Source organism: Theobroma umbraticum, unplaced genomic scaffold, assembly GCF_002168275.2.
Source record: "Theobroma umbraticum cultivar Fairchild unplaced genomic scaffold, ASM216827v3 scaffold_30.0, whole genome shotgun sequence".
Taxonomy (NCBI): Eukaryota; Viridiplantae; Streptophyta; class Magnoliopsida; order Malvales; family Malvaceae; genus Theobroma; species Theobroma umbraticum.
In genome coordinates, this window is record NW_018397254.1 from 1,424,405 (window position 1) to 1,441,330 (window position 16,926).

Sequence of the window (16,926 nt, forward strand, 5' to 3'; positions counted from 1 at the left end):
GGGCCGTATGACGCGGCTTAAGTAGAAGCCAGAGGTTGAGCGAATGATAGAAACTCTGGTCCCATGTCTGGCCACGTGATGCTACCATGTTCACCTGCTCTTTTGTCCCCTGCAGCACTCCACGTTGGACAGGCGTGGACTGTCCATTCTCCATCCGATGCCTTTTGGTTCGATGGCCGCACCCCCAGCAGCAAACGTGTTTCTCTTTTCCTCTTTAGAAACTAGTACTACTACTGCTACTACATAGTCACATGATAGTTATTAAGAAAGAATGTATTCTATTACCTGTAGCTGCTAACAGGATTAGAAACCAAAGGTCCGCGTCCGTTAAGAAAACTAAGTTTCTGAATAAAGACAATAAAATATTTAGAAATATGGAAGTGCAAAACGTAATGCGTGTCAACATTATCGACAAAGAGATAATACTTAGTAATGATATTATTAATTAACTTTACATCAATGTATGTGGGGATGATGAGATCAAATCAGTCTTAATGTGAGGTGCCTCGATTGTGGTAGCCACTTAACTATGCTTTTAAATCATCAATATCAAGCGTTAAAAAGTTAACAGAGTCAGTAGAGCGTGACAGGAGCGATTTGAGTCAGCAACGGAGAGAGAGAAAAAAAAAGAACAGGGAACGGTCCGCTGAGATATGGCAGTGGCGTTGCCGTAAATACCCCGGAAACGCGGCACCTTTCTAGTAGAATTATCAATATCAATTAATAAAACAATTTATTATCCAAAAAAATAAATAAAATAATTTAGTGTCCCATAAAATTTACTGGCTGCCATTTTTCCGCATTTCCAAGGCGTCAAAATAGATCTGTTCTGTTTTGGCACACACTACCCAAAGGCATTTGAATTGATACACCAAATAACGGACAAAAACAAAATAAAAAATCTAAGATTATTATTATTATTATTATTTATTTATTTACAAGTATTACTATTTTCCGCATAGAAAATTATATAAAAAAATGGGGAAAATTAACTTTTAGAATTTTGCTTCTCCAATCGAAGATATTTCATTTTCCATGTCAGGCAAGTACTATATTATCCACCTTTTTTTCACGTTCACGTCTCCAGAGGCTCTAGGGTTTTCACGATTATTATTTTTCAATTTCCGGTTATACCCTGTCCCATTTCTTCTTTACGGAGTTGGAGCTCTGCACTTGGGCGGGTGAAGTTCTCTGTGTTTTCAGTTTCAAGAATTGGTGCGGTATGTTTCTTTTTTCTTTTTTGTTTTTATGGAGTTTTTGCATTTCGTTTTAGTTTCTGTTTGAGGAGAGAGAAGAAAAGAAATGATGAAATGATCCTTCGGTGATTTGTTTTGAGTGAAGGGTTTCGGGAGTTGGTTGAGAAGAAGGAAATAATGAAGTCTTTCAAATTGTTATATCATTTTCTGCATTTTGCTACTAAACGAAACGTTATTAGGTTTATTAGAAATTGGGAAATTGGTATGACAATTTAATTAGTAAAAAGTTTGGAGATGATAGCTTTAGCTTTGTTTTGTTGGAAGTTATGAGCGGTTTCTGTGGCCGTTAGGTTTCAGAATTTCACGAACTTTATTATTAAATTATACTCTTGTTTGTGTTTTTAGCAATGCTCAGACGTTTTGGTTCACAATTTTAGGAAATGACAAGTTGATTGCTAAATATGTGTATTCTGAATTGCCCACTTACTGATGTCAAACGCTGCATTTTATGAAAATTGAGGAATTGCATCCATTTGGGCATTTTCAAACCATATGAAGTGTTCAATTGATTCTTTTTTCTTTTTAAATTAATACACATGAAAGCAGCCTCTGTGCTGGAGCCTTGGTGCTGACCTCCCATTTGTTAGATTGATGAGAACACTTATGAACATGGTTATAATAGTTTCTGACTAGGAATTCGATATGCAGCGAAAGAAGAACATATCACTTAATGAAGTTTGCATCTATAGTATGGATGGAGGACTATCTGACGAAGTAGCTCCAATAGATGCAGCTGAGGGGGCTCACCTCCAGGGTAAAGAGGTTGAGTATTTGATGAAACCTGACAGCTGCAACATGTTGGAGTCCCGAGAAATGGTGATACCGGATGAGGTTAATACTATTGAGAGCTCGTTCCACGTTCTTGGAGATATGATGGAAGGTAAGAAAGTAAATAGGAGTATAGGTCCTGTAAATGTATCAGAGCATGGATGTAGTAGCCCTCGCACTATGGATGATGCAAATGACATGGTTGAAGAGTTAACTGTGAGAAATTACAATGGTTCTAACTTACCCATGGTTGGTACATCAAATAATAGAGAAAGAATGCAGATGAGACAGAACCATTGGCTGCATTTTTATCAGTTGGTGGGTGGATCAGGGAGTGGGGGTTCATGTGGCAACCGGGACAACAGTCAGGCAATGCCAAGTATGTCACAGGATGTAGCGTATGCGTCCTTTCCTGAATTTTTGGGTCAGAAACCTTTGAATGATGGGCAGAATGAAGCAACAGAACAATTGATGAGTGGTGATAATATTGAGGTTTCGGGCAGTCAGCTATCTCATGGAGGTATTAAGACAAAGATTCTATCAAAATCAGGATTTTCTGAATTTTTTGTTAAAACTACATTGAAAGGGAAAGGAGTTATATGTAGAGGTCCATCTCATGATGCCTCAAGAGTTGAGCCTAGAGATCAGAATAACACAAAATCTACTGGGGGAACTATGGTGGCTCCTACTGCTCCACTGAAGGCTGCTGGAAGCCCTGTGGTGGCTTCAAATACTTCACTGATCTTGGGTAACAAAGCTGTTATGACGTCTTCTTCCTATGGGATCATGGGGCCAAGAGCTGGTGAGTGTGATCGTGATGGAATGAACTTGAGAGAATGGCTGAAAGCACAGTGCCATAAAGCAAATAAATCAGAGTGCTTGTATATATTCAAACAAATTGTGGATCTGGTTGATTATTCTCAGTCTCAAGGAGTTATCTTGTATGATTTGCGCCCATCTTTCTTCAAGTTGTTGCAAGCTAAACAGGTTAAATATATTGGTTCAGGTGTCCAAAAAGGACTACTAGATACTGTCTTGGATAAAGATTTCCCCCCCTCAGAGAACTTTCTGATTAGGAGAAGGCGAATGGAGCAGGGGATGATTTCCTCAGTTGGCCTCCGTGCTAAAAAGCAGAAGTTCAATGATAACAAAAACTCGACACAATGGCCTCTCTTTCATTCTAGAGCTGGACCCAAAATTGAAACCATAAATAATACCCAAGTTTCTCACAATGAATTTAGTGAGCATTGTTTTAATACAGAACTTAGCAATTCTGGCAGCCCTTATGCATCTGATTCAGCTCAGCAGCAGTCAATCTCTGTGAATGAGCAGTTGGAAGAGAAGTGGTATGCAAGTCCAGAGGAACTTAATGAAGGAGTTTGCACAATTTCATCAAATATTTACAGTTTGGGCGTGCTGCTTTTTGAGGTACAAGAACCAATTATGCTGAATCTGCATTTCTGGCATGAAATATTCATGATGGCTTTCGTGTCATATTTTTATTTTACAATGCATGGTGGTTAAAATGTGATGTAAAACTGGTTTCTCTTTTCTGTTTTAAAAATCTGCATCTGATTAATGTTTCTTATCTGTGTCAATTCATTTTGTAATTTAAGCACAACTAGTTCTAAAAATAAGTTTTTAAACTATGTTCATGTGCTTGAGAAGCAGCTGTAATTTCTTCTTTTTCTTCTTATTCATTGAAAGATTTACATTCAGCAATAACTCATCTTGACGTAAACCAATCCTTTCTTTTTTTTCCCTCTTCTTGGGCAACATTGAACCATATTATGTTCAGCCTTCCCATGTGAATTTTAATCACACTTACTTCTAAAGAATCGTATCTTATATATTTGTATTTTTGGGTCTGCATGGAAGGGAGTGAATAAATGGTGTTTATTCTGAGAAGCAATTTGATTGTTTCTTTCAGTTACTTTGTCATTTTGAATCTGAGAGAGCACATGCTGCAGCAATGTTAGATCTACGTCATAGGATTTTTCCTCCAACTTTTCTGTCTGAAAATATGAAGGAAGCTGGATTTTGTCTTCGGCTACTTCATCCAGAACCTTCTTTACGGCCAACAACCAGGTAGTGCAAATTGTTCATCAATGCTAAATGTCATGTTCTAGAATCTTATAATTATTGTTGGATATAGAGAATTAGAAAAAGTGACAAATGCTATTGTGTGGACTAGAATTTTAAATGCATTAGTGATTAGGTTATGATAATTATATCTTGTAATGAAATATCTATAAGATATCGTGGGATATAAAGCAAGGAGCATCAGTAGGTCAGATTATGAACTAATCAGAGAATCATATTCCATCTATAGTTGGTAGAAAGGAAAAAGATGAAAAATTAACAAATAAACAATAAAAATCAAACTGTTGAAGGAGTTAAAATGCACCATGTAAGGCCCATTTGAGAAATGTGCAGGGCATTGTTGGTCCACTTGCATGGGAAACATACTAGTAGTCCCTAGAAATGTATTTAGAAGTTAGAACCTTTATAACTTGTAGGATTTCTTTCTCCTTGAAGGTGAGCTCTTTTTCCATTTTGTTACCAGTTGCCTATTTTAGATAATGTTATGGATTCTGAACGCTATTTTAGCTTGGTGTTTATTGTCAACCTTTTTACATCAAGGTAAGAATATGTTGATGATAAATCATTTTCTGCCTTCTTTTGATGAATTTATGAATTTTAACTGGCAGGTATCTTTTCTTCTTTCCTTGCTCTTTTAACTGATGGCTAAGTTTTGAGCATTAACACTTATGTTAGTACAAACTTGCTACCTTTGTTTATGGATATGTAGATGTTCAGACCCTGCTGTCCATTTATAATTCAATGTAGTTGCTAAGGTTATGATTGTTTATCTATATCAGGGATATCCTACAATCCGAAGTAATTAATGGATTCCAGGAAGTAATTGCAGAAGAATTATCATCATCCATTATCCAAGATGATACTGAATCAGAGCTATTATCGCATTTCCTTAGTTTATTAAAAGAGCAACAGCAGAAGCATGCCTCAAAATTAATGGAGGATATTTCATGCCTAGAAGCAGACATTGAAGAGGTTGAGAGAAGGCACTGTTCTAGAAAACCTTTAACTTATTCTTCCTTTAATGTGAGAGAATGTAGGCACCTTGGCAAAGAACCTCCAATTTCCGAGGTGCATTCTAGTTTATACGAGTTTTCCAGTGCCAATGAAATGAGGTTAATGAGAAATATCAATCACCTTGAAACTGCTTATTTCTCTATGAGATCGAGAGTCCAGTTTCGTGAGACTGATTCAATGACACGGCCAGATAAGGATTTACTTGAAAATCGTGAGAACTGGCATTTGGCACAAAACAATGAAGAAACACCAAATCCTACTGATAGTGTTGGCGCCTTCTTTGATGGTTTGTGCAAGTATGCTCGATATAGCAAGTTTGAAGTCTGTGGGATACTGAGAAGTGGGGAGTTCAACAACTCTGCAAACGTAATCTGTTCTTTGAGTTTTGACCGTGATGAGGATTATTTTGCTGCTGCTGGGGTCTCTAAGAAAATTAAGATATTTGAGTTTAATGCACTCTTTAATGACTCTGTTGATATTCATTATCCAGTCATTGAGATGTCAAACAAATCAAAGCTTAGCTGTGTTTGCTGGAACAACTACATCAAGAACTATCTGGCTTCAACTGACTATGACGGTCTGGTCAAGGTTTGTATATCTTGCAATTAGGGGGATTTTATTGTTTAAGGAACACTTTTCTAAGAATTTTGATAACCTGAATCCATTCGCAACTTTGTCATATCTCTGGCATAATTGCATGGCTTTTTGTACTAGATTCCAACTCAACAGGAGCTGCTTGTCTCTTGCCTGTTCTTACCCCAAAACTTCATCCTTCTTATGACAGTTCCATTGAATCTCTTTCGGTTGATAGTTGGTAGAGCCTCTAGCAATTTGGATCTTCCTTTTTGGTTTCTTCTTAGCAATTTTGAAACAAGTCACTTTCTCTTATTCTGATCATAGCCATAGGTGGTTATTGGTATCTTCCTGAATAGAATATAGTTGGACAAAAACAAGAATTTGAGCGTCTCTATTTTGGATTTAGAAGCTCAGGAAGTGGCTTAATACTCTTTCTAATTACAGTAGTTTATAGAAAAGCTTAATAGCTTGTTTATTTATTTATTTATTTTTTAATAATAATTAAATCTCAAGCTTCATTTGACATAATTTTGAATCATAGGTGTTACAGAGAATGGGTATACCTTCTATAACCATGTTCAAAAACTTTTGTGTCTATAATGGTTATGGAGGTTCCTTTGTTCAAGCCCATGCTATACTTGGATTCTGCTAGTGGATTCATATTTGATCTGCAAGTCTTATATGTTGGAATAATGTTTTGGTGATAGCTTATGGTTTATTGGTGCTGTTATGGAACAATGTAATTCAAATGCCTAGCTCCTGGTTCCTGGAATACCTGTAATTCTTTTTAATGTACTTTGAATACAGCTCAGTCATTTCCATATATGTCATAAGCTTTATGTTGTTAAAATTACTTTTTATGGATGTTAAATTTCGTGCATTGCTTATTGATACTATTTGCTCGGATGGGATCCAGTTATGGGATGCAAGCACTGGTCAAGCTGTCTCTCATTTTATTGAGCATGAAAAGAGAGCTTGGTCTGTGGACTTTTCTCAGGTGTATCCAACAAAATTAGCTAGTGGCAGTGATGATTGTTCTGTGAAGCTATGGAGCATTAGTGAGGTATGTTCTCCTTTGGTCTCTTATGGATCTCATAGCTCAAGATGTAGGCACTTCATGAAAATTTTTTCCTGTAAATGAACCAAATTTGGTCGAGGAAACAAACATACAGGTTGACTGGTATATTCCACTTATCAAAGAAAAAGCTTGTACTAGAATGTCTACAATCCGGTGATGTTATTGATCAAGAATATACCTTATTTGTTTTCCTCATCCTATTACACACAGAATTAATAGAAAGGTATTGTCCTGGATCATTATTGTTTGTGTGCAAATGCCATAGAATTTGATCAGTGTAAAGTTCAACTCTGAGAGGAGCTATCAGATCACAGGAAACTGTCCTTGTGTGTGTTTATGCATGTTGTACAGTTGGGAAATGAATGGTAACTGTTTTAGCATAAACATAAGGACAATCTTTTATCACTCAAGGTGTCTGAGAGAACTAGTCTAATTTGCATAAGCTTATGGGTAACCTTTTTCCCTTCCTTTCTGGCTGTAGAAAAGCTGCTTAGGAACCATCAGGAATATTGCAAATGTCTGCTGCGTTCAGTTTTCTGCCCACTCCAGTCATTTACTGGCATTTGGATCTGCGGATTACAAAACATATTGTTATGATCTTCGGAATACCAGAGCACCATGGTGTGTTCTTGGTGGCCACGATAAAGCTGTGAGCTATGTGAAATTCCTGGACTCAGAAACTGTAGTTACTGCTTCCACTGACAACACATTAAAACTTTGGGACCTCAATAAAACCAGTAGTGCTGGCCTGTCCCTTAATGCTTGCAGCTTAACCTTTCGTGGGCATACTAATGAGAAGGTTGGCTTTTGCCTCTGGAAAATAGTTTTTTGTTCTTATTATATCTCAACTCTGACAAGACTTTTGTAATTGTTTGTGTTTGGTTTGACTTTTCACCTGCTTCTCCAGAACTTTGTGGGTTTGTCCGCTGCTGATGGTTATGTAGCTTGTGGTTCAGAAACAAATGAGGTACTAACTTAAGCTTGGTTTTCTTCCTTTTTCTTGAGCGGGGGAAAGGGGGATCTAAAGTCACTCAGTGGCCAAATGCATTATCTATTTCTTTTGGCTGCAATATCAGACGCATTAACTTCTTGAAATGTTGTGTCCTAGGTTTTTGCTTACTATAGATCTCTGCCTATGCCAATCACTTCACATAAATTTGGGTCAATTGATCCTATTTCTGGGAAAGAGACTGATGATGACAACGGGCTGTTTGTATCAAGTGTCTGCTGGAGAGGGAAATCAGACATGGTTGTCGCTGCAAATTCTAGTGGATGTATTAAAGTGTTGCAGATGGTTTAAGGAGAAGGTTAATTGCTGAGAATTATCAATTGCTGGCATCATTTTTACAGCCTGAGAGTTTCCGAGGTTTCTTCTGGAGGCTTATTGTTCGTAAGCAGTGAAGTCATCTTGGGTTCAGGCAAATATGTCATACGTGGGAGGACTCGAGTCTCTCAGTGGCTAATTATGCAGCTTTGATGCGTAGAATATACTATAAAGTCAGCCAAAGTGGAGTTCTGGTCCCAGATTATCGAGATTAGCCAGCACTAGATTGCAGTGAAACTTCTTACAGGCCTAAGACTCCTGAATATCATGACGCCTTCAGGTTCTGAGATAGAGAGAATCAAATTGTAAATATGGGGAAGCAAATTTGAGATAAAAGATAACTTTTGTACAAGAGGTTTTCCATCTCGGTTCTTGGAGCAAGAGTTTATGGTGATTAGGATGTGGCTTGCTTCTGTTTTGCTCCTTGAAACAAATGTGCAGTCCGTTCAAGCTTTTCAATCGAGGACTAGCCTTAGCCAGGTTGTTTGTTCATATTATAGCTTTAGAGGTATAATTGATAATTTACTCAAATTTAAGGGAATTCTTTGTTGGGTTGTAACTAAGCATTCTACGATAACCAAGGTTACCTCTGTAAATCTACAAATTTTGATGTATATGATAGTTTTGGCTCTAAGATCAAACCTATGACTCTGCCCTTTTTAAGTTGCCAGCTTTTTCAAAGTTAGATCAACAATCTGAATGGGCTAATTTTCCTTGGAATATTTACGACCGATTTGCAATGTTTCTAGCAGAAATCAGCCAACTGTTTTGAAGAATAGATCACTATATTGCCTCAAAATGAAATGGTAATCAGAAAAACAAAAACCACAGCAAAACAGAAGCTAAAGTAGAAAGGAAAGAACTTTTATAGAACAAGTAGAGAGTGGGATATTGATGACAAATTACAGCTACAGTTTGGGGTAACTTACATGCTAGAATGCTATTACACAAGAACCAGAAATGTGCGGCAAAAGATCAACTACACTGTTCCTACCTTCTGTATCAAAACTGCAATGAATACGATGGAAAAAAACCACAAGGCAGCCACTATCTGTATCATGGAAAATTCACACCTTGGGCAAGATGTCCTATGGAACAGCAGCAACGCCGTTCATTCTGGTGATTAATGGGTGCTAATCCGAGGTATGACCTGCTGCTGCTCTTTGCCGGCCTCTGCTCACGGAACTCGTTATTAATGGGGAGCGACCTTCTCGGTTTATCCTTACACTGTGACCACGATTCAGAGTTGGTGGTCGAGGAGATTGTGCATTTAGTGTCCCTGTAATCCATTGAATAAATGCTTTAATTTAGGATCCCTACTCCTGACTCCTGAATTTAAAGAGCCTTTATAGCAGTTCTATACGTTGTTAATAATTTATATGGCAAATGAGCCAAGAGGTAAACTGACCTGAAAATTTTTTCGCCTTCACGCTAGTGTTTTTCTTCATCAGTAACATTTTCTTCTCTGGAATCTTGGTGGAAATCGATCTCTTTTGGGGTGTATCGAAATTGATTGATCTCCTTTCTGGGATTTCAGAGCAGACTGACTTGATATCTGAATAGACTGACTTGATATCTGAACAAACCGATTTTACATCAGAAGAAACAGACTTTGTATCACTTGCTGCTATCAAGGGATCCTCCACTGTAGAATTGTTCTCATCTCTGCAAGTGGAGGCTGCTTCGCTGGCTAACTCCCCATTCTTGTCCTTGGTGTTCAAAATAGATTTATCTTTCTCAGCAAGCCTATAAGCAAACATTTGAAATGGGATTTGTGCTACTGATAATGGACTGAAAGTCCCATTTGCGGTGAACTTTTTCAGGAACCATGCCTCTATCTCACAGTAATCTGCAACTGGGGATTGCATTTCAGGCTGATCATGGTCAGGATTCATTACAAGGTACTTCTTGATGTAGCGTAAGATCCTAGAAATGGATGAGAAACTTGGACGCTGATTTGGATCAGTATGCCAGCATCTTTTGGTTAAGTTGACGAGGTATTTAGGTGCTGTGTATGGAAAGAGAGGCCTCTCCCCTGCTCTAATATTTCTACTCATCTTCTCTCCTTGGAGATGTCCATCTTCGAAAGGAACTTTCCCCGTCAAGAGCTGAAAGCAAAGCATCCCAAAGCTGTAGACATCTGCTTTCTCTGTGTACTTGGAAATGGTAATATTGCCTGGCTGTTCTTGCTCTAGCAAAACTTCCGGAGCGTACCAAATAAAAGGGTTTGGCTCAATTGGCTTTGGTGATGAGTTCGGAGAAGAACGAGTTTTGACAAGAGATAAACCATAGCCCGAGATTTTTAAATGGAAAAAACCTTCTGTGTTGTTCCTAGCTTTCAGAAAGATATTAGAAGGGTTTAGCTCTCCGTGACGGATCTTCTGTGAGTGGAGATATTCCATTCCTCTTGCAATCTGAAGCATAAGATCAACCACAACAGGAAAAGAGAACAAGATTCTCCTTCTCAGAGCCACAATTCTCCTTCATGTAACAACTGAGATCCTTGTTCATCAACTCTAGAACAAGCATGACCTCTTTCTTTTCCTCATCATAAAACCCGCAAAGGTATTGCAATATATTAGGATGAGAAAGTGAAAGTAGGGTAGAGATTTCAGAACATGAAGGCTCAACCTCCCCAAAGAAGTGTCTCAATACAAAGCTATCTCCCAACCATTGGATTTCCTTATACTGTGCCCCTAATCGTCGCCTAACTAGGTAGTCGCCTCCATACAAAATTGAACTCGGGAAAAGTTACCCTGATAAGCCTCTGATCCAATAATTTTCTTGATCAACAACCCAGCAAGCCGCTGCTCGTTTTTGGTTGCAGAATCCAAATTTTTCTTGTCCTTGAGAGCTTCAACAAGATTCCACCTGTCCTCTCTCCAAGCACTCTCAAACCGGCTACAAATATCTCGAGGGACCAAATACTGCTTTCCGAATCTAAACTGAAAGAGTTTTGGGTCATTCCATTCCTTGTCGTACTTCCTTGCAAGTGCAACTCTCCTCCTTTGCATCTCATCCTGGTCAAGCCCTGCTATCTCCCCAGCAGTCTCGATGGCCTCAATGACAACCGGGAAGTGGCAAAGCAAATTGTGAATGTGATTATCAACGCAATCCTTGTTCTGGTGGAGGTTGATTGCCTTCACCCGCCAGTCTTTCTTGTCCATACATTGTTTAACGTAGAGTTCTCCTTCTTTAAAGATCTTGTGAAGCTCTCTCAAGGGATGGTCAAGGGCATGCCATTTCGTGTTCTTTTCTTCTAGTTTCAGGTTCAGCCTGATCTCCTCGGCTATCGTATTGAAAGCCAAACAGAAGATATCAAACAACAAACAGCACTGGCGTCGATTGATTTGGACCTCATCTTGTAAAACCATGAGAGCTCTCAAACTTCCCAAAACCTCACCAATCTGCCTGAATTGCTCCATTCAGGGTCTGGAGTTTTAAGATTTCAAACACGCAATATCGATATAACCCAGAGAAATCACGAGGGTGCTGTCAAATCCTGGAGTCAAGACACCGGACTTAACAGCCCAAAACCTCCAGACCTGCACATATCATTTTTATAAAGAAAATGGTTAGACGGTTGTAAGATCTTGAATCAAATATATATATATATATACTATATATATATATATATTGATATATTGGTTGAAAGATATGAAACGGAAAAGAAATGTTCATCCTGATACAGACCTCTCAGTGATAAGTCTCTCCGTCCTACGCCAATCCAATTCAAGCAGCCAAGAACACACTGATTCCCTTGTGACTCGCTAGAATCCCAAAAGTTTGATCTGATCAAGGAAGTTTCCATCTTTATTCCACATAGACGAGAACAGAAACAAAGAAAGAAGAGAGAAAAAACCAAAAAATAAGATTGAAAATGATGTGCCAACAAAAAGACAAAAAGGAAAACTGACCAATTCAAGAATCAAAACAGCCATGAGAGAGCACCTGACAACCCCTGATAGACCTATTCCTTTCTTTTCTGTCCCCTAACCTTTGAATTCTTGGGGAATTCTAGAAAGCAAAATTTCAGGTGAAAAATGGAAACGATCAAAGCAAGAAACGAAAATCTCCTCCAAAACTATTTTGTAACGATAAAAAAGAAAACAAAAACTGAAGAACAGAACAGAACAAAGTCAGCTTAAAGCTTTTTTAGAATAACTGAAACAGATTTAAGGTTTTTTTTTTTTTTACTCTGAAAACTTTGAACACGTCCCCGATTTCTTTGGAGACTTTATATAAACGTGTTCCCGCGATTTCCGTCATTTATGCTTTCCTTTTCCTTTTCTTTTTTATTTAAATTTTCAAAGTTCATTTTTTCTTTCAAAAAGAAAAAAAAAAAAACTGTCTGCTGTTTTCAACGGTCTACCCGTTTGGTTTCCCGGAAAATTGAAACGAGACACGACGTCGTATTTTACAAGGATTTCCAACGAAGGCGGTCTTTTTCCCAACTTCATTTTGAAATACATAAAAGCCTACCAACCAACTCACTAAGGATTGGTTCTACCTTCAAAATAAATAAATCAATTCAATTAATTGGAGTTGTTTAAGCCTTGGTATGCAACCTTCAAAGTAAGGCAACTTGACAGAGAAATATAATTAAGTTTTATTTTTTTGCTGATTTTGACATATTAAACATATTTTACCCAAATATATATTATATTAAAATAATTAGATTGTGAGGGGAAAAATAAGTTAGTATAATAATAACTCAATTTGCAAATTATTTATGTAGGTTTAGTATTTTCTTATAACTGGGTTTTTTTTTTCATTATGAGCAAATTTTCTTTCTCGTTGGTGGTTTAAGTGGTAGAAGAAGACCTGCCACGTGGCAATTTCAAAGGTTTAAGGGCGGTGCGCGGCACGTCTTAAGCTTTGGGCGCGGCGTGTTAAGGCCCTGATTCCAACCGTCCCACGATTTCGTCATAGTGACCATTGAAAACGTTTCCTGTATCATTTTCAACAACTTTCTTTGTTTAGAAATTTCTTGATGGCAGCCATGAAAGCAACAAGTGCTTTACTGCTAATGACTGCAAACAAAGAGCCAAAAGAAGAAAAAATGCGGTGCTTCTTCGCACCATTCTTCACCAGTTCTCAGGTATGATTCCCAAACTCTATAAAGAACTCATTTTTCTCTTGTGGTAAAAGAACCTATTCACCTCTTTTGTTTTCTTCTTTCGATTTCCATTTCTTTTCTTCTTTTTGTTTGGAAATCTGTCTATGAAACGGTTGCTTGATCTGAGAGCAAATATTATCGTTACCCAATGCGTTGTTAATTCACTTTCAGCTGTCATCATTACCCTCTCACATTCTAGACCATTTCTTTATACTATTGGCGGTTTTCACGCTTTTCTTTTTGCTCTTTTTAAACATGCTTGTGTTGATTGATTGAACTGGGTCATCCAAAATGTGGCTTATATTTTTGAGTAATCAAAGCTGTGAAAGGAACCCTGCATCAATAATTCATTGTTGTTATCTTTAAAGAGAGCAAAGTTAATGCCCCATGTCAAATTTGGTGAAGGAAACTGGGAATAGCTCGAAATAGGAGGAGGACTATGGAGAAAACTTGTGTCCAACTGGAGTTTGGTGTTGGTTTAAATTTCACATCGCCGAAATATAGGATCCTATTTCGAAGGGTGAGAGTCGTATCCCTGCTAGGAAATACAATGCTGGTGAAGAGGAAATTGAAAAAGGATGTTGATTTAGGTCTTTGTAACTGTAATGTGAGCTAAGATTCTAGACAACCATATCCAACCCTACTGATAATGGCTCTCCCTGCAAGTTGAGGTGCCTACTTCCTAGTCCTGTGTTCATGAACCCATCCACACACCAAGCAGAAAATAAATAGTTACTCTGACCAAATATAGGATATTGTATTTTTGTTTTCCCTATAGTAAGCTTAATTATAACAATGCTGAGGTTTTCTGATCTTATATATTTTAAAGCAGTATATTGGAAATGGTATTTAATTTGGAAGATTGCTAAAATTAGTTTACATGGTTTACATGTTCCAGTGCTTTTATGATTTTTTTTAAATCCAGAGTTTTGAAAGCTTATAACCTCATTAGTGTGATAGCTTTTTTTTTTTTAATTGATTTTGTGATGTGTTAATTCCCCTTTAAAATGATGCCAAATATTGGTTGTAGCCATCTTTTATGCTATTTGATGATAGGGAATGCTGACTACTCTCTCTCTCTCTCAGACTAAAGGAGGGTATAAGTGTGACTTTGCAATTGTTCACTTTCTTGCAGAAGTTTTGAAGATATTTCATCATGTTTGTTTTATAAATAATTTACCTTGTTTAAAAGTGCCCAATTCCTGATTTAGAAATAGCTTTATGAGTCAGTTTCTTTAGCGTTCATTTTAGGTTGTTTATGGTAGCAATGCCCTGAATCTTTTATGGCTTTTTATTAAAACTACAGCTATTGGTTTCTAGTTTACTCCTACGTGAAAGAATGCCAGACTTTTCCTTCCCCGATGATTATTCAGAATGGAAGAGCATGTGCTTATTCCCTAGTCCCTTACTCATATATCCAATTCATGACAACATTCAGTTTGCCACACTGACCTATGTGGACACATCCACCCATCAGATAATGGCTAATCTGAAGATTTTTATAACTGGTATATTGTTCAGGTGCTTATAATGCAATTATATATGTCAAATTAACTGATTATAATCTGGTTTTACTGGCAGTGCAATATTTGTTTTTAACAAATCCTTTCTTTTGAAAAGGAAATTTGAAATCAAAGAGTTAAGCTATAGGCCAATGCAAGATATACAGTCAGAGCAGGGTAGTTAAGTGTTCCTTATTTCTACAATTTCTGACTATACCATTTCTAATTACCGAATTGCTTCTTACTTTTTGTTGCTTTGACTTTGACTTGACCTTGAGATTGAGTCAAGGATATATGGTGAGGATTCTTTCTGCTTCTATATCAGCATTAGCTGGTAGCTATAGCGATTTTCTGCTGAAAAGGAGTAGTGATGGCTATTGCTGACAGAATATACAATTATACATTAGATATCTCTTTTAAGCCTAGTCGAGGAGGAAATGAAGCATTGTTTGCATGTAGGTAGATGAAATTATAACTTTTTCTTTGTGAAATTTTTATTGTATTTATGCATGTAGATGTTTACATATCTTTGTGGTACTGTATGGTGCATTATACCCGAATGCCTGTAAATTGTAAATATATCAGTTACTAATAGGTGTTGTCTTTCTTTTTCAGGTTTTGAGTGAATTTTATTATGGCACAGCTTTTCCTGGGTGACTTTAGGAGTGGATTTGAGATTGGCCCTTGGTAGCATCGCCTTCTCAATGATATAGTTCTACAACTTGCTGGGTGGTTTTGAATCTTGGATCAACTGGCTTATTGGTTTCATGGCTGATGAAGTATGCTGACAACATTGTGAAGGTAATGTGTTTCTCTTTCAGACTTTTTTTGTGGTTGCCATGGTCTTGTGTTGCTTATATCACATGAAAATGCATCACTAATGTGCTATTCTCATTGTGAGGTGCTGTTTGTGATATTCTTGCAACAAGCTTATTTTTTATCTTTAAGCATCCAACCGTGGTTAATTTGTTCTTATCATATTGCATTAATTATTGTTTCAGGTTTATTCAAAATCAATGGCAATGCTACTGACCATGGTTCTGTGAATATACCTATCCAATTTCAAGCCTACAGTGCAGGTAAAATTCCATGCAATTAGAAGTCATATGATTCTAAAGGTAAGATTCCAGCCTTTCTTTCTCACTTGTATAGTTGATTATCCTGCCCACCACAGCTTTTCTTGGGTATTATCACCTGCATGATGTCACTACACATTTATTTTGCACTCCAAACACGCTTATAGATATGCCTTTAATCATGAAAACATCTCCAGAGTAAGATAAAAAATGAACGAAGAACAGATTCCTGATTTATCTTGGAGACGGGGGAAACTTTGCTGTTACTCAAAGTTGGTAAAACATCCTTATGGTATTTGCAGATTCTTTTTGAAAGTTGGGCTGCGGGTATCGAACTCGATGAATCACAGTACCTGGAGCATTGGGTAGAAAACATTCTTAGCATATGCGGAAAGTGTGGAGCATTGGGCAGAAAACATTCTTAGCATATGCAGATAGTGTGGAGCATTGGGTTGAAAACATTCTTAGCGTATGTGGAAAGTGCCCATTACTGGAACCAGAACCTTTGTACAACGTTCTGATACTTCTCCAACATAAGCAATTGACATCAGAGAGCACGTTGACCATCGAACTACCCAGCTAGAGTTTTACTGAACGGAAAGAACACCTAATTGATAATATACATGAACAAAAATTCATCTGTAGATTGGCAATGCTTCTGTTATACCTCTTGAATGTCAAATCCATTTACGACTTTTCTTCAGAGTAACAGGAAATTGGCTGTGAAATTCTTCTTGCGTTTAATTTTCCTCATTAACTATGCAATAAACGTTCAATGTTTCCCTGTTTAGACTTGGTATGGGAGCGTGATGGAAGGAAATAATGGAGCTTTGGCTACCAGATACAATATGTTGGTTTTTTCTTTGGCTATAGAAACCTGATTCAACTACGGAAGTTTATTTCAGACCAGAATTCAGATGACACTAAAAACAAATTGAATTCCTTTTGATTTAGGCAAGAAATTAGTTCACCTTACACCGTATGTATATTCTCCTTGAATCAGACCCTACATATTAATTAGCCGAGGTTTTTGACTCTTTCCTTTTTCCCTTTTTTTTTTCTTGTTATGTAAATTTACCTTTAATATGGGATGATCATTGAATGGAGGGC

At 37.4% G+C, this 16,926-nt stretch overlaps 2 protein-coding genes and 1 pseudogene across 5 annotated transcripts; 2 read left to right on the top strand and 1 right to left on the bottom strand.

Moving 5' to 3' along the window:
- The first annotated feature begins 869 nt into the window (after positions 1-869).
- Positions 870-8,760, top strand: SPA2 (SPA1-related 2). 3 transcript variants are annotated; one of them, XM_089785740.1, is made up of 8 exons: positions 870-1,215; positions 1,905-3,452; positions 3,955-4,112; positions 4,907-5,729; positions 6,634-6,780; positions 7,277-7,594; positions 7,703-7,762; positions 7,904-8,760. In XM_089785740.1, exons 2-8 carry the CDS (start codon positions 1,947-1,949, stop codon positions 8,093-8,095), a joined length of 3,204 nt encoding a protein of 1,067 aa, XP_089641866.1. In that variant the 5' UTR covers positions 870-1,215; positions 1,905-1,946; the 3' UTR covers positions 8,096-8,760. The 3 variants fall into 3 exon arrangements, with proteins under 3 accessions (XP_089641866.1, XP_089641865.1, XP_021299937.1); XM_089785739.1 differs by having other exon boundaries at positions 871-1,220; XM_021444262.1 differs by lacking the exon at positions 870-1,215 and having other exon boundaries at positions 1,899-3,452.
- A 230-nt stretch (positions 8,761-8,990) lies between these two features.
- Positions 8,991-12,344, bottom strand: LOC110428426 (uncharacterized). The gene is given in 6 exon segments (XM_021444266.2): positions 8,991-9,398; positions 9,528-10,584; positions 10,586-10,872; positions 10,875-11,664; positions 11,813-11,910; positions 12,037-12,344. Coding segments are annotated over 4 exon segments (2,160 nt in total). The 5' UTR covers positions 11,545-11,664; positions 11,813-11,910; positions 12,037-12,344; the 3' UTR covers positions 8,991-9,252.
- A 2,233-nt stretch (positions 12,345-14,577) lies between these two features.
- LOC110420290 (CMP-sialic acid transporter 1-like) lies at positions 14,578-16,815 on the top strand (annotated as a pseudogene). The gene is made up of 6 exons (XR_016351460.1): positions 14,578-14,759; positions 14,859-14,917; positions 15,030-15,165; positions 15,356-15,541; positions 15,742-15,819; positions 15,915-16,815. The product of XR_016351460.1 is annotated as a CMP-sialic acid transporter 1-like (transcript).
- The last annotated feature ends 111 nt before the right edge of the window (positions 16,816-16,926 follow it).